The 21,440-nt window shown below is 44.0% G+C and overlaps 1 protein-coding gene across 2 annotated transcripts in view; it reads right to left on the reverse strand.

Annotated features, from left to right (window-relative positions):
• ABL2 (ABL proto-oncogene 2, non-receptor tyrosine kinase) overlaps positions 1-20,801 on the reverse strand; it is a 42,527-nt gene extending 21,726 nt beyond the window's left edge. For both annotated transcript variants that reach the window (XM_077277719.1, XM_077277718.1), the window contains exon 1: positions 20,295-20,801. In XM_077277719.1, coding sequence (XP_077133834.1) covers positions 20,295-20,487 — 193 coding nt within the window. In that variant the 5' untranslated portion in view covers positions 20,488-20,801. The remainder of the gene's footprint in view (positions 1-20,294) is intronic.
• Between the last annotated feature and the right edge of the window lie 639 nt (positions 20,802-21,440).

A 21,440-nucleotide genomic window follows, 5' to 3' on the forward strand; every position in this document is an offset into this window, starting at 1 on the left:
CCGGAGCTTCCCAATGAAATAATATAGCAGCAAAAAACGCGAAAAATCCGCAAAATTAATGAACATGCTGCTTCTTTTTTTTTTTTTTTAAATTGCAATGCGTTTTTTTGAGGGGAAAAAAAAAAAACAGCATTTCCACCAAAATTGCGGAATGCATTAAAAATGATAGGATGCTTATGTGTGTGGTTTTTAGCGGTTTTTTTCGGTGGAAAATGGCCGAAAAAACGCAAAAAATCCTGAACGTGTACACATAGCCTTAAGTTCATTTTTCGGACTATTTTTAACATCCAATTTTTCCCCTCACCTTCTTCCAAAAGCCACTTGTATATTTTCCCATAGACGTACCAATACAAGCGTTTTTTTTGTAAGACGAGTTGTAGTTTTGAATTAAATCACTCATTGTATCATATAATGTACTGAAAAATGTGAACAACTTTCCAAGTGCGGTGAAATAGTGAAAGAAAACCAACACTTCCACCATTTGTTTTGGGGTTTTTTTTTGTTTGTTTTTTATCACACCATTCATTCTGTTAAAGGGAACCTGTCACCCCCAAAATCGATGGTGAGGTAAACTCACCGTCATCAGGGGCTTATCTACAGCATTCTGTAATGCTGTAGATAAGCCCCCGATGTTACCTGAAAGAGGAGAAAAAGAGGTTAGATTATACTCACCCAGGGGCGGTCCCTCTGCGGTCCGGTCTGTTGGGTGTGTCAGGTCCGGTCCAGCGCCTCCTATCTTCATAGGAGGTGCAGTCGTACTTTGTCTGTCCCGTTGAGAGCAAAGTACTGCAGTGCGCAGGCGCCGGGAAAGGTCAGAGGCGCCCAGCGCCTGCGCACTGCAGTACTTTGCTCTGCCCTCAACAGGAAAGAAAGTACGCCTGCGCCGGAGCCGCAGAATAAAGACCAGAAGAGGACATCATGGAATGAAGATAGGAGGCGCCGGAGCGGACCTAAGACGCCCATCGTACCGGGACCGCCCCTGGGTGAGTATAATCTAACCTCTTTTTCTCATCTTTCAGGTAACATCAAGGGCTTATCTACAGCATTACAGAATGCTGTAGATAAGCCCCTGATGACAGTGGGCTTACCTCACCATCGATTTTGGGGGTGACAGGTTCCCTTTAAAAATGACCTGGCAGCGTAATTCATCAGGTCAGTGTGATTACAGAGACATCAAACATGTATGTTTGTTTTATTATTTTAGTGACAAAAAAAACAAAACAAACAAACTGGTTTGTGCTGACTTTTTTGTTGTTTTTTTCCGTCGATTGAGTTATGTGAGCGCTTCCTTTTCGCGTGGCTAGCTAATGATTTTATCAGCACCATTGTATGGAACATACAAGACAATGCAATCAAGACATTGTTGTTGTTTTTTTCTTCACCGCAAAAAAATACTAACAGCAATTCTGGCATTTCATTTTATTTTTCTTTATTGTGTTTATCGTACAGGTGAAATATTTTTTAAGATCGAACTTGTACAAAAGTAAATGACGAACGTGTCTATTTTTTTCATTTATTTTTGGATGGAGAAACCAGAGCGTGATTTTTTTAATTTTTTTTTTATTATATATTTTACTTTTCACTATGCTTTTCGGTTTCCATAGGGGATTTGAACCTGCAATCTTCAGTAAAGTAGCATTTCGATAAAAGTCACTGTTTCCTATCAAGACTAGCCTGTGGCTTTGGCCAATCATGTCATGTCGCTGGGAGTCGTGTAATGGGCATCTGTGTGAAAACTCCATCTGGATTGCCTCACTTAAAGGGAATGTCAGCACAGAATGACTGTTCAAACCAAGCACAGGCGCTTGGTGCATCATGGCGTGGCCAAATGGCTGAGTGCACCTTCCCACCTGCTAGTTTTCCCCATATTTAGGATCCCCCCTTCTATTTTTATTGATAGCTCTGGCTTTACAGAGCCACAGAAGGGTGGAGATGGAAAACAAGCAGGTGGGAAGGTGCACTTAAATGTTTGCCAAACAAGGGTGCACCGAGCGCCAGTACGTGGTTTGAACAGTCCGTTTAAATGCTGCTGTCCGATATTAATTGTGGCAATTAAACAGGGACTGGCTCCAATTCATTACTGTTAGTAGTAGATGCTGGCTGAATAACACAGCCCTCGTCTGGCCTGTGAGGATTTTTTGAGCCCGCACTATACACTCGCTCTCCATGAAGGATATACAAGTGCTTCTCACAATTAGAATATAAAAAATGTAATTTATTTCAGTTCTTCAATACAAAAAGTGAAACTTATTTTATACAGCGTCATTACAAACAGAGTGATCTATTTCAAGTGTTTATTTCTGTTAATGTTGATGATTATCGCTTACAGTCAATGAAAACCCAAAAGTCATTATCTCAGTAGATTAGAATACTTTATATAACACCAGCTTGAAAAATGATTTTAAAATCCAAAATGTAGGCCTACTGAAATGTATGTTCAGTAAATGCATTCAATACTTGGTCGGGCTCCTTTGGCATCAATTTCTGTATCGATGCGGCGAGGCATGGAGGCGATCAGCCTGTGACATTGCTGAGGGGTTATGGAAGCCCAGGTTGCTTTGATGGCAGCCTTCAGCTCGTCTGCATTGTTGGGTCTGGTGTCTCTCATCTTCCTCTTGACAATACTCTATAGATTCTCTATGGGATTAAGGTCAGGTGAGTTTGCGGCCAATCAAGCACAGTGATACTGTTGTTTTTACACCAGATATTGGCACTTTTGGCAGTGTGGACAGGCGCCAAGTCCTGCTGGAGACTATAAAAAGCTTGTCGGCAGAGGGAAGCATGAAGTGCTCTAAAATTTCCTGGTAGACATTTGTACTGACTTTGGTCTTGATAAAACACAGTGGACCTACACCAGCAGATGACATGGCTCCCCAAACCATCACTGATTGTGGAGACCTCACACTATACCTCCAGCAGCTTGGATTGTGGCCTCGCCACTCTTCCTCCAGACTCTGGGACCATGATTTCCAAATGAAATGCAAAATTTACTTTCATCTGAAAACAACACCTTAGATCACTAAGCAACACTCCAGTTCTTTTTCTCCTTTGCCCAGGTAAGAAGCTTCTGGCGTTGTCTATTGGTCATGAGTGGCTTCACACAAGGAATGCGACACTTGTAGCCCATGTCCTGTCTGTGTGTGGCGGCTCTTGAAGCAATGACTCCAGCAGCAGTCCACTCCTTGTGAATCTCCCCCAAATTTTTGAATAACCTTTTCTTAACAATCCTGTCACGGCTGCGGTTATCCCGGTTGCTTGTGCACCTTTTTCCTTCCACTCAACTTTCCAGTAATTTGCTCGGATACAGCCCTCTGTGAGCAGCCAGCTTCTAAAGCAATGACCTTTTGTGGCTTACCCTCCTTGTGGAGAGTGTCAATGGCTGCCTTCTGGATATCTGTCAAGTCAGCAGTCTTCTCCATGATTGTGGAGCTACTGAAACAGACTAAGGGGCCTCTTCAAATGCTTAGGAAGCCTTTGCAGGTGTTTTTTGTCTAATTTACTGATAATGACCTTTGGTTTTCATTGGCTGTAAGCCACAATCATCAACATTAGCAGAAATAAACACTTGAAATATCACTCTAATGACTATATAACATATGAGTTTCACTTTTTGTATTTAAGAACTGAAATAAATTAACTTTTTGATGATATACAAGTGCTTCTCACTAAATTAAAATAAGTCAAGGAGTGGGAAAGGATTAAGGGCTCATTCTCATCTGCGTACATATCGGACTGTAGTCTGACTGATGTTATTCAATGATTCTGTGCTGTTCTGCTTTTTTCTCATCTAGAATCTGGATTTAAAGAAAAAAAAAACAAACAGCATGCTGCGAGTGGCCGAGCATTTTGGACAAGACTCGCCAATGTGCGAGTCAACGGGTGCGAGAAAGGGGGAAAAAAAAACAAAACAGGAAAACCGACATTTCATCAGTCAAGCACAGTAAATTCACAGCGTGAACCGTGAGAATAGAACAGAATAGATAGAAATAAGTCAGTAAGATAAATAATCGGTGATTTGTGGGTGTAGTTTACTGTATATGCATTTAGATAATAGCGAAAAAAATAATTAAAAAAAAAAATGGCGTGGGGGTCCCCCCTGTTTAATAATCAGTAAAAGCGAAGTAGTAGATAGCTGTCCGCTGATATTAATAGGCTAGGAAGCTCCATGTTTATTGGCCCATTCCAGACTTCTAAGACCAGCCTTCCCTTAGTTGGTTATTAAAAATAAGGGGGACACGATGATTTTTTTTTTTTTTTTTTACTTTTAATTATTTGTTAATTTTTTTTTTTATTTTTTTTACAGCAAATCCACAGCAAAAGTGACACATTTTAATAATAATAATATTTTACAAGTTATCTTACTGAAATCAAGCGGTTGAAGACCTGCATGCGCTGGAATCTGATGGAAGAACCTGTATCAGATGCTCCAGTGCAGATGTGAGCTCCGCATTAGGCCGGTTTCACACGTCAGTGGCTCCGGTACGTGAGGTGACAGTTTCCTCACGTACCGGAGACACTGACACACGTAGACCCATAAAAATCAATGCATCTGTTCAGATGTCATTGATTTTTTGCGGACCGTGTCTCCGTGTGCCAAACACGGAGACATGTCAGTGTTCGTGGGAGCGCACGTATTACACGGACCCAATAGAGTCAATGGACACATAGATCTTTATTTTAAACACTGTTACTCATATTTTCTCTGCAGCAAACACTGCTGCAGGGAACATATGAATCGCGGCTTCAGTACGATGCAGGGTACCACACGCGTGGGTACCACACGCTCCGTGTGGTACCCACTCACCATACGGGCAGCACACGTGTGCCGCACGTATGGCCTACGTGAGTTCCCAGGCACACGGACAACTCCGGTACCGATTTATTCCGGTACCGGAATTATCTGGACGTGTGGGACAGCCCTTATAGGCATTACTTGCCGAAGGCCGCAGATATAGAGGGTCAGCATGTAACAGCTTACACAATAAAAGCATTCTTTATGGGCAGATTACTCCACATGACAAGTTATTTCTCCTTTTGCATCAAGTAACTATTTGCCTAACCCACATGTAAAGCCAAAACCAAACTTCAAAATGTTCACATCTGGGGACTTATACGCCTTGTAATTAGCAGGAAAAAAAAAAAAAAAAGCAAAACAGCTTCACATTTACTCAATGAATCTTCCTTTGATGCTTTTTTGCAGGAAATAGATAGAGCCCCTGGTAAGAAATATCTATACCGTATATACTCGAGTATAAGCCGACCCCCCTAATTTTGCCACAAAAAACTGGGAAAACTTAATGACTCGAGTATAAGCCTAGGGTGGAAAATGCAGCAGCTACCGGTAAATGTCAAAAATAAAAATAGATACCAATAAATGTAAAGTTAATTGAGACATCAGTAGTTTAAGTGTTTTTGAATATCCATATTGAATCAGGAGCCCCATATAATGCTCTATCCAGTTCATGATGGGCCCCATAAGATGCTCCATATTAAAATATGCCCCATATAATGCTGCACAAAGGTTAATAATGGCCCCATATGATGCTCCATACATTGTGGCCCCATGAGATGCTCCATACATTATGACCCCATGAGATGCTCCATAGATTGTGGCCCCATATGATGCTCCATACATCGTGGCTCCATAAGATGCTCCACACATTTGCCCCATTTGCTGTTGCTGCAATTAAAATAAAAAAAAAAATCACATACTCACCTCTCTTCGCTCAGGCCCCCGGCACTTGCGATAGTCACCTTCGCGTCATCGCGCCCTCTGACCTGAACAGTCACAGCCAGAGGACGGAAGACAGAGCAGCGCGCAGCGATGGAACGAGGAAGGTGACTATCGCGCAATGCTCACCTCCCCCGATATACTCACCTGCTCCCGGCGCGGTCCCTGGCAGCGTCTCAGTGCCAGATGGTCTCCGGGAGCCAGCGGCATCTTCCTGTGTTCAGCGGTCACGTACCGCTCATTACAGTAATGAATATGCGTGCATATTCATTAATTTAATGAGCGGTACCACGTGACTGCTGAACACAGGAAGAGCTGCCCTGAGACCATGGGACATGCAGGGACCGCACCAGGTAAGTATGTCACCGCGCCGCTCCCCCTCACCGACTCGAGCATAAGCCGAGGGTCACTTTCAGCCCAAAAAAGTGGGCTGAAAATCAGAGAGAGAGAGAGAGAGAGAGAGAGAGAGAGAGAGAGAGAGAGAGAGAGAGAGAGAGAGAGAGAGAGAGAGAGAGAGAGAGAGAGAGAGAGAGAGAGAGAGAGAGAGAGAGAGAGAGAGAGAGACACAGTACAGACCAAAAGCTTGGACACACCTTCTCATTTACAGATTTTTCTGTATTTTTTTTGACTATGAAAATTGTAAATTCATACTGAAGGCATCAAAACTATGAATTAACACATGTGGAATTATATACTTAACAAAAAAGTATGAAACAACTGAAAATATGTCTTATATTCTAGGTTCTTCAAAGTAGCCACCTTTTGCTTTAATGACTGCTTTGCACACTCTTGGCATTCTCTTGATGAGCTTCAAGAGGTAGTCACTGGGAATGGTTTTCACTTCACAGGTGTGCCCTGTCAGGTTTAATAAGTGGGATTTCTTGCCTTATAAATGGGGTTGGGACAATCAGTTGTGTTGAGCAGAAGTCTGGTGGATACACAGCTGATAGTCCTACTGAATAGACTGTTAGAATTTGTATTATGGCAAGAAAAAAGCAGCTAAGTAAAGAAAAATGAGTGGCCATCATTACTTTAAGAAATGAAGGTCAGTCAGTCCGAAAAATTAGGCAAACTTTGAAAGTGTCCCCAAGTGCAGTTGCAAAAACCATCAAGCGCTACAAAGAAAGAGGCTCACATGAGGACCGCCCCAGGAAAGGAAGACCAAGAGTCACCTCTGCTTCTGAGGATAAGTGTATCCGAGTCACTAGCCTCAGAAATCGCAGGTTAACAGCAGCTCAGATTAGAGACCAGGTCAATGCCACACAGAGTTCTAGCAGCAGACACATCTCTACAACAACTGTTAAGAGGAAACTTTGTGCAGCTGGCCTTCATGGTAAAATAGCTGCTAGATAACCACTGCTAAGGACAGGTAACAAGCAGAAGAGACTTGTTTGGGCTAAAGAACACAAGGAATGGACATTAGACCAGTGGAAATCTGTGATTTGGTCTGATGAGACCAAATTTGAGATCTTTGGTTCCAACCACCGTGTCTTTGTGCGACGCAGAAAAGGTGAATGGATGGACTCTACATGCCTGGTTCCCACCGTGAAGCATGGAGGAGGAGGTGTGATGGTGTGGGGGTGCTTTGCTGGTGACACTGTTGGGGATTTATTCAAAATTGAAGGCATACTGAACCAGCATGGCTACCACAGCATCTTGCAGCGGCATGCTATTCCATCCGTTTTGCGTTTAGTTGGACCATCATTTATTTTTCAACAGGACAATGACCCCAAACACACCTCCAGGCTGTGTAAAGGTACCTTCACACTGAACAACTTTCCAACGAGAACGACAACGATCCGTGACGTTGCAGCGTCCTGGATAGCGATATCGTTGTGTTTGACACGCAGCAGCGATCTGGATCCCGCTGTGATATAATTGGTCGGAGCTAGAAGTCCAGCACCTTATTTCGTCGTTAGATCGGTGTGTATCATTGTGTTTGACAGCAAAAGCAACGATGCCAGCAATGTTTTACAATGGTAACCAGGGTAAATATCGGGTTACTAAGTGCAGGGCCGCGCTTAGTAACCCGATATTTACCCTGGTTACCATTGTAAAAGTAAAAAAAAAACAGTACATACTCACCTTCTGATGTCTGTCACGACCCCCAGCGTCCGCGCTGCTGCTCAGAGCTTCCTGCACTGAATGTGTCAGTGCCGGCCGTAAAGCAGAGCACAGCGGTGACGTCACCGCTGTGCTCTGCCGGCCCTGACACATTCAGTGCAGGAAGCTCTGAGCAGCAGCGCGGACGCCGGGGGACGTGACAGACATCAGAAGGTGAGTATGTACTGTTTTTTTTTTACTTTTATAATGGTAACCAGGGTAAATATCGGGTTACTAAGCGCGGCCCTGCACTTAGTTACCCGATGTTTACCCTGGTTACCCGGGTGCTGCAGGGGGACTTCGGCATCGTTGAAGACAGTTTCAACGATGCCGAAGTCGTTCCCCTGATCGTTGGTCGCTGGAGAGAGCTGTCTGTGTGACAGCTCCCCAGCGACCTAAACAGCGACGCTGCAGCGATCGGCTCGTTGTCTATATCGCTGCAGCGTCGCTGAGTGTGACGGTACCTTAAGGGCTATTTATCCAAGAAGGATGGGATGGGGTGCTACCCCAGATGACCTGATGGTTTGGGGTGAGCTGGACCGCAGAGTGAAGGCAAAAGGGCCAACAAGTGCTAAGCATCTCTGGGAACTCCATCAAGATTGTTGGAAGACCATTCCCGGTGACTACCTCTTGAAGCTCATCAAGAGAATGCCAAGAGTGTGCAAAGCAGTCATCAAAGCAAAAGGTGGCTACTTTGAAGAACCTAGAATATAAGACATAATTTCAGTTGTTTCACACTTTTTTGTTAAGTATATAATTCCACATGTGTTAATTCATAGTTTTGATGCCTTCAGTGTGAATGTACAATTTTCAAAGTCATGAAAAAAACAGAAAAATCTTTAAATGAGAAGGTGTGTCCAAACTTTTGGTCTATACTGTATATATATAAATCTCTCTTAGAAAAGGTCGCTGAACATAGAAAACAAGAGCGTGGAGGATACGAGCCGCCAATCTCAGCATGGCGAGACAACCTCAATACAGTTTGAGATCAACAGTTTGATGACAACTGAATTAGAAATTCAGCATATATACTGCAGTAACCAAGATATGACACAGTCAGCCAGATATGATGCCTGGTAAAGGTAGTCACTACCATTAAAGATGTTGTCCACTACTTTTACAATGATGGCCTATCCTTAAGAAAGGCTATCAATGTCTGATCGTCCAGGGACTGACACCCGACACACCCACCGATCAGCCGTCATTGGTGGTGGCGGCCTACGGCTGGAAATACTTGCCGAGTTGCAGTCTACTTTTAGTGGTTGCCGCAGGGTACTATACAAATCAATAGGAGGCGGATGTGTAGTACCTCATGGCAGACACTACAAGCAGACGGCCAGCTCGGCAAGCAAGTAGTAAAGCCCGCCGATGATACTGATAACAGCTGATTGGCGGGGGTGCCATGTGTCGGACCCAGGCCAATCACACATTGATGGCTTTTCTTAAGGATAGGGCATCAATGTAAAAGTACCAACAGGTATGACAAAAAAATAAAAAAAAACATGGTATAACATTAATTGAAAAATCCTTTAACCATGTATCTAACCGGATTACTAGAGCCTATCATGAATTACTACATAGAAATGAACAAAAAAGATGATCATAAGGCAAATATTTAAATATCAAAAAATACAATTTTTATTGAAAAAAGCATGATTTAAAACCATTCTGCCAAAACTGGGAAAGTTGGAAAGGACAGAAACTCATTCCTCACAATCACCCATTACCGACGCACAGGTCCAGGTGAAGGCGGCAGCCACAAATATATAAGCGGCTGCCAATATTACATCACAGGGAGCAGACAGCCAGTGTCCTGTTGGACATTATCATTGATTTAACTACAAATATGATCATCATTATGTCCACCCACCCACGGTGCCACCCAGCTACCACTAATCAGCATACCCGTACAAAAGGACAGTGCTCAATGGAACAACTCGAGTACAATTACCTTAGGACAACCTCAATAAGAGGTGCCGCTGCCACCTGGAATCGTGCCGCGCGTTTCGGACTCTTTTCTCAAGGGGACTGGTCGGTTCCATCAATGTGAAAGTGTTGAAATACTTCTTTAAAGGGTTTCTCCTATGTCCAGTCTTCAGGCCCGCACTGCTCCCCATGCCTTCTGGCTTCCTGGAAGCCGGGGAGTCGTGTGCTCCTGGTGGCTGACAGATCCCACCAGCTTAGAAGCAGTGGTTACAAGCTCTATATCAAGGAGCTTAAAAGCACTGCACTCCTAGCCTAGAAGACCAGCAGTTGTGGCTAGTAACCCAGGCAATGAGCAGTGAACTACAAAACTAAGAAGCTCTCTATTAATGAGAATGGGGAGGATTTTTAATAATTGTTAGGGCTCGTGCAGATGACCGTATTTTGGGCTTGAGTACAATCCAACAAAACACTGGCTCACACTCAGCCCAATGTTATTCTATGGGGCCGTGAACATGTACGGTTTTTTTTTCCCTTCAGACCAACTCTGTCCGAGGGATGGGGGGGGGGGATCCCAACATACATGATTTGCATACAATATTTGGATCGCAGTCGGCCATGCAAGTAATTGAGTCCATGGAATAAAAATTGGACCGCACTCTGATGACATCCAAGTGCGGTCTGATTTTCATGGACTGACAGAATGGAGAAGATGGAGATATTCCCCCCCCCCTCCTCTTCCGATATAAATCGGATCACACTTTGATCAGAGTGTGATTAGCATAATTAGACCGCTTTTTTCGGAAGGGAGAAATTACGGTCGTGTGACCCTCGCTTTAAATTGTGTTTACAAACACCTTGAAAATGTTCCTCTGTTTAAAAAGAATTTTAAAAAATTGGGAATTGTAAAGCAACGCAAGTTTAAATAAAATAAATATGATTACGGTATATCCACACGCATGCACATATGTCCAGTGATCACATGCTAAACATCACAAGTAGGGGACCACCAGGGGTTTGAAGTTTGAGCACTGTATCTTTATTTTTTATTTCTTTATTTATTTAACCTACACATGCAAAGTTTTTAAAAATAACCACACACACACACACTTAGCATGAATATTATATTTTACATTGGATGTCAAGATTTTCAAGACAGGAAAACAAAGAGGCAGAATTGGTAGAATACAATTTATAGGGAGTTAGTATAGGGTAATATTTATATCCTATAATTGCTGTGGTTTGCAGCAAGCACATCAGGAATTGTTATTCCGGCCATAGAAAACCAGTTAAAGAATAAGAGGAAATTCTCTCCCTGACAGCAGGAAAATCCTAAATATTCAGAAGGACTGAAATGCAAAAGAAGCATTTCCTAAAAAACATCCCTGCATTGCAGACAGCAGCAATACATGGCCGTGCATTGGTAAGCTTTGCTCCTGATGACTGCCGCAGAACAGAGAAATGATAGGTCCCTGCCAGACGTCATAATGAGCGTTCGAGCCGAGGATTCCTGCACGGTGTTATGTAAGGAGGCACGAGATGAATATGGAATTAGGTCAGGGGAGAGAAATCCACAGCGATGGGCACCTGAAACCTCCCAAGACTCCTTCCAAGCAGTACGAGACCTGATTGTCACCTCACATCGGGAACTTATAAACTACAAGTAATAAGCTACTAGAACAGTCAGTGATCAATCCCCTTTCTTATTAGCAGCGCCACTCCTGTCCATGTCTGGTATTGCAGATAGGTGCAAGCAGCAAGTTTCTAGGTGCACCGACCTCCTCCTCCTCGGTGCTCTCTAGCCTTGGAAACCCAAGAGGAACATAACCCTGTGACCAGCCATGACGCTGGTCTCCTAACGCTATACATCTCCTTAGAGATCAGCGTTATTATTTAGCCGCTTTTCACCAACGGATGAGCCAAGTATGTGCAGCCTTCAAAGAGCAATGCAGATATACTTAGCCTACCCTATAGGCAGTGCAGTCCGATGGAGGTAGCCATCTATGGTTACAAGGAATGAATCATCTGATCGCTCAAATAGTTTTCAAACTAAAGTCCCGTAGGCGATATATGATCATTTTTCAGATTGCTTTCCAGGATCACATCTTCCCCTCCCGGGTTGTAAGAGGAGCCATTCTTTTGTATACACTGGGGCCTTTGCAACACAAGAATCTATTAGGACTAAACCTGCCCCGATTATTCAGCCCAAGTCTCCGCTAAACATAAAAATGGCAATGCCACAAGAACGTTACCGCTAAACACCTTCTATAAGTGTATTGCATTGTTTGGGCATCGCAGGAGCGCCATGTGGAGCATCGCCAACATGCAGAACCTCCTCATGGCAAGACTGAAATTGTATGACTGCCAAATAGACATACAGAAGCGTCTCCAAAAAGTACGACCTTCATATTCACTCAACTTAAAAGGGAATGTCCTGGCTTCAGAAAACCCTTTTCCCCTTGGCTGCAGTTTGTTAAAAAAAATAGATAGATAGATAGATAGATAGATAGATAGATAGATAGATAGATAGATAGATAGATAGATAGATAGATAGATAGATAGATAGATAGATAGATAGATAGATAGATAGATAGATAGATAGATAGATAATCTGTGCTTTACTTTAATCTTTCCTCCCTGGTCCAGCAGCGGGTCTCCGCAGCCATTCCCGGCGTCTGTTATTCTCTGCTGCACAAATATCACGTTGACAGCACTGCAGCCGATCACTGAGCCCAGCGGCTCCAGCGGTCACCTCAGGCAGAGCCACTGAGCTCAATGATTGGCTGCAGTGTCATCGGTGTGACATCAGCGCTACAGACAATAACGGACACAGGGAGCAGTAGCGGAGACTTATTGATGGAAATGAGGAGGGCGAGTAATGCTTAGGTTTGTTCAGGGTTTTTATTTTTTTTAACTACAGATGGAGGGGAACTGGAAAAAGCCTGTTAAATATATTAAATGGGTTGAATCTGTCACCAAGTTATTGCTATACAACCAGGGAGCAGCATAATGCAGACGAGATCCCGATTCCAGCTATGTGTCACTTACTGGTCTACTTCCTATAGATATAGAATCACTGATTTATCAGCAGGAGATCACTAGTAAAACCTGCTGCCATGTGGTCCTCCATATTCATGTGTTGTGTGTAAACCAGCTGCCCACCACTTTCTGCCTATGCAGTGTACACAGAAAGCAGCCAATCAGTGGTGGGGCGGGGTTATACAGAGCTCAGCATTTAGAGCACTGCTAGATCTGCAGCGGATAAAACAGGGATTTTATCAAAAATGCACCAAGAAACTTAAGTGAAACATCCCTGAAATCAGGGTCTCTGCCCTTACATCATGCTGCTCTCAGATGGTGTAGTGAAAACTTGATGACAGATTCCCTTCACACGGTCAGTATTTCAAATCAGTATTTGTAGCCAAAACCAGGATTGCAACAAGGAGGGAAAGTATAATAGAAACACGTCACCACTTCTGTATTTATCATCCTCTTCTGGTTTTGGCTGACAAAATACTGAACGTGTGAACGTGGCCTTAAATCTCTGCATAGCACAGTAATTACGGGTGAGGGCCCCAGAGGGTGTATTTCTAATTTCCCTTCTAGCACTCCCTGTGCAGGGAGCTTTAGCTGGCCCTATTCTCTGGAATGGAGGCGGTGGACAGCGGGGGGCCGGGTGTCGCCGTCCAGAGGAAAAACAGCGTATCCCCTATATTCCCAAACGGATCCTCATAGACCATAAAGAGCATATAAGGTGGGAACAGGTGATCAGATGACTGGGTTCAGTGACTGCGGTGCTTCTGGCAGGTTGCCCCAGACTTTACGTATGTGGTGTCATATACTCATGCCAAAGGGAGTGTGAATGTGGTGAGCGTGAATCGTGATGCACACATCCGGCAGGTACAGCCGCTCTCCTGCACATCAATCACACTCTTCAGATCTACTATGACTGGAGGTGGCTAATCCTCGGAAGTAGCATCCTGTTAACACATTATATGTAAGATCTGTGCGGACATTTGCCTGCAGAGGACTTTCTGCTAATTGTTGAGATTTCCTGGGGACGGTAAAACAATGTGATAGGAAGTGCATCAGATACACAGATAAAAAGTCGGTCAAAAACAAATTCCGCTCTGTGGCCGTGCGGCTGACAGATACAATGTGCGGCTGTAAACCCAACGCACCCTAAAAAACAATAATCCCTATATACAAAACTGCTCAGACAATATATTCCTATATTAATGCTTCGTGCAAGTGTGAAAAGAATCAAGAGTTCATTTCTTACTTTCCATTGTTGACTGCATGAACGAGCATATTGCTCGGCAGCGCTCAGCCTGATCCCAGATGTGTGCGGCCAGCTATCTCTATATAGAGGATTCCTATGTCCCCAGTGACGTTATACAGTATACTCAGCCTTCATATAAGGAAACTAATACTGTAACGGTCTCCTCCACAAACATCTCCGGCTTCATTAGTATAATGGATAATGTATTACCAAGTACTTAACATAAAAACCCCATGCTGAGAGCTGCAGACGATCTGCGGCCTTTCATCCTGCATCATAAACCAATGGTGCCATGTATGGCGGTATTAGAAGAAACAGTCCAGAGAGGCGCCCGTCACACACCTGTGCCACGCTACGACAAGTCATCACAAGGGTAAAAGTGTCGGTCTGACTTGCCAGCAGATAGTTTCCACAAGCATTTGGCAAGATAAATCAAGGCTGGTGCAGAAGGAAAGTTGGAGTAGCAGATTTAATTTTTATAGGGGGGGAAAAAAAAAATCACAATAAGGCTGCCGTCACACTAGCAGTATTTGGTCAGTATTTTACATCAGTATTTGTAATCCAAAACCAGGAGTGGAACACTTAGAGGAAAAGTATAATAGAAACATATGCACCACTTTTGCATTTATCACCCACTGCTGGTTTTGGCTTAGAAATACTGATGTAAAATACTGACCAAATACTGCTAGTGTGACGGCAGCCTAATTTTCTCTCCATCCAACAAAAAAACGTCTGATTATTCTGCTCAGAGAGGCATCAGGTTTTTTTGGACATTGGAAAAAAAAAAGTTTCTTCATCTTCTCCATTATGTCAGTCTGTGAAAAATAGGACTGCACTCGGATGTCATCTGAGTGCAGCCCAAGATTTTTCACAGACCCATAGACTTGCATTGCAGATTTTGAACGGATCAAATTCGGACATGTCCCCAGCCCCCTAGAATATCAAAGGCACGAGTGCCAACCCTGAAAACCACAGAGCATACACGCCCGAGATAACTGGGTCATGTGCAGGAGCCCTAAGCTAAAGGCAGTGATTGGATGCCAATGGTAGCTACTACAATTTCCCTTTGAACCAATCTCAATACCTTCCCTTTTTGTCTACCTAGATCTTCAGATCTAGCAAAAAAGGGAAACCATTCACTACAGATTTAGGCCCCTCAGCTCCCCCGGACCTCCGGATCACATGCACTGGATGCTCATCAACCTTGAGAACACAGAATTAAGCAAGCCCGACCCTTTACTTTCCCGGTATTGTCGGGGGAAAAGTTGGGACACCCCAGAAACACATTGGATGAAATAAGTATCACACATGATGGATTTTTACGTTCTGGTTCCTGAATAGCCATCAGTGTGAGAACATGAAGGTACGCCAAGTAGTCACCGTTCATTATCTGTATCTAAATTGTATCCATACCGCACTATTATAGCATGTCCCATCACATCATATTCTCCCATAGACATTAGAGCAAAGTGATTGGAGCTGACAGCTTAAGGATGCAGATATCCTGATTCTCTCCAACAGAAAAGTATGGGGGAAGCTGAATTTATACGTCTGATCCTTTGCCTTTTAGGTAGAGGAGTACATACATGACCGGCTGAATGTGGGGATAGTCTGGATGAATCGCTCCAGGCAGTGGATGGTAAAACAGGACGGTGCAATATCACATATGGCACACAACAGATTACCAAGTGCAAAAAAGCCAATGAAATGTGGGGTTATGTTTTTAAGTTACTTTCTATAATAGATAAAGCTGTCTGTACGTACATCCATATCTCATTACAACTGAGCTTCAGTGGGGCCATAAACCCACAATAGCACAATAGGAGCAGATATCCACCCTTGTAAAGAGGTTGGAGGTTAAGACAGGAAGTGGCTACCCTGCCCCGAGGACATGAGAAAAGCCCCCTGTACATGTAGTGTAGCTGCTCGCCCTCCAATCCTCAGGACTTGTGTTATTTTATGACCCGTCTATCGAAACCAGATGTACTGATCCCTTCCTGTACACGCGAGCCAAACACTGCGCTGATGAATGAGAAGTAAACAGCCCCCCATTAGGATTTCTACAAGGGGACCGTCGCTCAGACGTAGTGTATGTGTATTATATTTCCGTGCTGCAGAGGATGGTGAATTTTCTTCCATTTCTCTATGTTCTGGGTTGTACACAAGAGGTCCCCAAATCTCATCTATATGCAGTAGATAGAATCTACTAACTGGCGCTTGGATATCATCCCTTACAAAGTAGCATTAGAAACAAGCCCTAATGTACACAAGATCCTCCGACTCCTCCAACAGCCTTCATTCTGGCAATGATATACACAACTGCCCATGGTCGTGAAGCCCAAGCATGAGCAAGACAAGTGCTGCCGGGCACAGTCATAAGCTGGCCGCCAACTTAGGCTACGTTCACATTAGCGTTCGGCGCCGCAGCGTCGGGCGCCGCAGCGTCGCCGCATGCGTCCCTATATTTAACATGGGGGCGCATGGACATGTGTTGTGCTGCGTTTTGCGACGCATGCGTTTCTATGGCCGCAAGCGTTGGGCGCAGAGAACGCAGCAAGTTGCATTTTTTTTGCGTCCAACTTTCGGCGAAAAAGGACGCATGCATCGCAAAACGCAGCGTTTTAGCGTGCTTTTTGTTGCGTTTTTGTTTGCGTTGTGCGTTGCGTCGCCGACGCAGCGGCACACAACGCAAATGTGAACGTAGCCTTAGACATGTTTGCTGGGACTGTTAGGGCTATTACTTTATTTGGTAAGGATAGATTTATGACACACGTTCTTGTTTTTGTTTTTTGCAGGTGGTTTTTGAGCAGATCCACTACATAACACCTGAAAAAAAATGCTAACAAAACACTTGAAAGGCCATTTAGTTTGTAAAACGACTTCGGCTTCATATGTTCGGGCTTATAACAGCTAACGTTTCTACAATGCTAAGCAGCCAAGTGTGCCGACCACTCTCCAGGCGTTTTCTGCTTACATGCTGCTCCACAGAAAGAAGCAGATTTTTCGGATAAGATATATTACAGAGTTGCTTATTTTCATGGTTACTGTTTATTTTGTGAAACAAACATTCAAAACGACGGTTACTCAAAGTGTCTCAATTAAAAAAGAAAAAAAAAAGCGTATCATTCTCGGCTTAAAGGGGTTCTCCACTACTAGGACAACTGCTTCTTGAACTACCATAAATGTTTGGCCCTGATAAAGTAATAAAGCTGATACTCGCCTCCCGTGGCGGCACAGTTCCCGCGGTGTCGGCACTCGCTCTCCCCGAGGCTCTCATGCGGTGTTGTGACACGTGACCCCGGCACCGAATCAGCGCTGGCATCACTGTCCCCACCTATGTACAGAATGAATATGAAGAGGAAGTCAGATCAGCTGCAGCCCGGACTTCCTCTTCAATGTTGGATTCTGTGTCTTTCATGGGTCGAACAAACCCTTATTATATACAGTCTTTGATCAAACATCAATTTTTGATCTGAGTCATGAATCAAACCCCTTCATTCAAATCAATAGGTCTATGCAAAATCTATGTTTCACTGGTTATATGGCAGAAGTCTGCAAAGAAAAAAAAACATCCCATACGAAAAAAATAGATACTGACTGGAAAACTGAAAATCGGATGAACAACAAAAAAAACTAACCAAAATAGATTTGTTTTCACAAAAAATAAAAAAAAGAACGAGGCCTCACACTTGTGTGAAACTGATGTGACTGCGCATTAGAGTTTGTGCAGATCGATTGGCATGACCTGATCCATTGGCCACATTAATAAGAACAGCGTCTCGCCAACTTGTATTTGCAGTTCTTCTTTTGATCAGCCAGCCTCATACACAAATGACGCTGCACCAAGCTGGCTAAAAGCCATAAGACGTGTGGCTGCTGCTAGGTAGGTGAGGGATCTCACATTGGGTGTCTAGCAGCCACAGATTGCTGATCTGGCCAATGGACTGGGTTCTTCATATCGATTCACAACAACTCTACTGGCCAGGTTGGTGCTCAAGTGGTCGTCCCTTTTCACTGGGTCAGTAGTAGTCCATGTAGGTTCACAGGCCTGGATTTTTTTGCAGACATGCCTGATTTGGATTGGTCCAATGAATCAAAAATCATCCATTTAAGTCTAAGGATCCATGAAAAACGTGGACAGTAGCGATGAACAAACGTGCTCCGATAAGGTGTTATCTGAGCATGCTCGGGCGCTAACCGAGTGTGTTTGGCATGCTCGAAAAATATGCTCCAGTCCCAGTGGTTGACTGTCTCGCGGCTATTCGACAGCATCAACACATGCAGGGATCGCCTAACAAACAGAAAATCCCTGCACGTGTCGAACAGCCACGGGGACTAGAACATATTTTTCGAGCATGCCGAAGTCACTCTGTTAGCTAATGAGCATGCTCAGATAACACCTTATCCGATCACGTTCGCTCATCCCTAGGAGACAGCTCACAGATAACATTCATATGCCATCCTTATTTCACTGATTGTTTGATAGAATATGCTTAAGGAACGTCCAACAGGGTTTTGGATCTTTTTTTTTTTTTTCACAATAGAAAAAATATATATATAACTGACCAAAACTGGATGAAAATTTGATCAATTATTAATGCTCAACTGAGAGTCCATTTACACTGCAAGATTATTGTGAAAGAGCTTTAGTACGAATGTTTTATGATGCTCTGCCCATCACCTGAACAACGAGCAAAACGTTTGCTTGTCAGATTAAATGATCATCGTTCTGGGCAGCGCATCCTCCTGAATAAACAGCACTCATACTGCTGAGAACAATAGCAGCCTGTGTACACTGAACGATTACAGATATTCCTGGAGTCGACCTGCCTGTGTAAACAGGTTATGAAACACCCACCAATCAGTGGCAGTTTAATACATATCGGTTGGTATAAAGTCAGTTTAAGGCCACAGTTAGTATTTGGTCAGTATTCAGTATTTCTTTTACGGAGTGGAACAATCAGAGAAGGATGATAGAAACATGTCACCACTTCTGCATTTATCACCCACTCCTGGTTTTGGCTTACAAATAAATACTGAGCTTGGCCTAAGGCATAAATAAGCCGATCTGATTTAGATCCCTTTCCAAATCAGAGCAGTCAGAATCCAAACTCAGAGAAAAAAATAGATCGGCCCGAGTCACGAATCTGACGTGTACAGACCCCATCACATCAGGAGGTATCGCTGCCTATCTAATAGCAGAGACACCATAATATACACACAGGTATACTCCGGGCTGTGCGCTGCACAGAAGAGCGTTCTATCCACACATACAGTAAAGTGTGTGTGTGTGTGTGTGTGTATATACACACACACTCCCTCACATTATACATCCATACATACACATACTCACTCCCTGACAGCCATTATTTACAGCTCTCACACATATTATACACCCACACACATACACCCTCACATTATATATACATACACACATACATATATATATATATATATATACACGAATATTATACCTGCATACATACACCCTCACATTATATACAGCCTCGCATTATATACACACACACACACACACATACATACATTATACACACACACACATTATATACAGCCTCGCATTATACACACACTCACTCCCTGACAGCCATTATTTACAGCTCTCCCACATATTATAATACACATACATTATACACACACACACATTATACACACAAACATACATTATATATACACACACACACACACACACACACATTATAGACATACACATACATTATACACACACACACACACACATACATTATACACACACACACACACACACACACACACACACATACACACACTCACTCCCTGGCAGCCATTATTTACAGCTCTCCCACATATTATATACACACACACATTATACACACACATACATTATACACACTCACTCCCTGGCAGCCATTATTTACAGCTCTCCCACATATTATACACATACATTATACACACACACATTATATACACACACATTATATACAGCCTCGCATTATACACACACTCACTCCCTGGCAGCCATTATTTACAGCTCTCCCACATATTATAATACACATACATTATACACACACACACACATACATTATACACACATACATTATACACACACACATTATACACACACACATTATACACACACATTATAGACATACACATACATTATACACACACACACACACACATACATTATACACACACACTCACTCCCTGGCAGCCATTATTTACAGCTCTCCCACATATTATGGGGTCAGCCATTACCGTGCTGAGCGAAGATGTTGAATCCGGCGCCCTCAGGGTTGTTCCTGCCGGCGGTCTCCCTCCTCCGCCCCCCGGCTCCGGTCCCGGCGGCCCCGGGGTGACTCCCCAGCCTGGTCCCGGCGCTCCTGTTTCCTCTGTGCGGCGGCGGTCCACTCGGTGCCTCGCCTCCGACACGGCCTACTTGCTGGCCCATCCCCGGCCTCTCGTTAGCTGCTCGCCCGCCGCCGCCTCTGCTGCAGCCGCAGGGATGGCCCAAGGTAAGCCGGTCACATCCCTTCCGCAGCCAGTGGCTTTAACAATGTGCCCTACTCCCAGACAGCGCCCTCTCTCGGTGGAGCCTGTCCGCCGTAGGCCGCAGCCCCTCTCACGGCACAGGCCAGGCTGCGGCTTGTGGGACCCCGGATTCACGGGCTCTGGCTCCGCGCCTCCGCCGCAGCCCAGGCCGCCGCCATATTAACCAGCGAGAAGCGACAGCTGTGTGCCAGAGCGGCCCCGCACACTGACAAGGACAAGGCAGAGCGCCCCCCTGTGGCGGAAGCCGCTCCGCGCTGTGCTCTCCCGCAGTGCGGTCCTCCTGCGCAGGTACCGGCCGCAGCTGTGTCATACGGCTACGTTCCCACGATCAGCTTTTGGTGCGTTTTTCATGTTGCAGAATTTCAGCACCTTTTAAGGCCATGTTCCCACGGTCAGGAAGTAGCAGGAGGGCTTTGGACACAGTGTATTTTAGCTGCGTTCTAATCACACGGGTAAATCCGCAGGTGTTCACTCAGCAATGCAGGTTTTCCTCGTCCAATACATTCTATTGTGGACAGTTCTGTTGCAGATACATTGTTGTGATTGTTTCTTATTGTATTTTTCAGAGAAGTATGGTGCCCAAAAAAATGCAACTCTAGCGTTGACTGTACCTGTTAATATTATACTTTTTTATATTTTGGACTTTTATGGATGCGGCTATACCAGATATGGGCTTATTAATTTATTTTTTAAAGGAGGGATATATTTTTTATTTATTTGTTTATCTTTTTAAATCTTTTTATTTTTTGTCCCATCAGGGAACTTGACCCTGCAATCGTCTGATTGGTTATCTGTATATATAAGAGGCATCGTGATTACTCGCTAATCCCGCCCCCTGCACAGTAGCTCCGC

This window comes from Ranitomeya variabilis, chromosome 8, assembly GCF_051348905.1.
Source record: "Ranitomeya variabilis isolate aRanVar5 chromosome 8, aRanVar5.hap1, whole genome shotgun sequence".
Lineage (NCBI taxonomy): Eukaryota > Metazoa > Chordata > Amphibia > Anura > Dendrobatidae > Ranitomeya > Ranitomeya variabilis.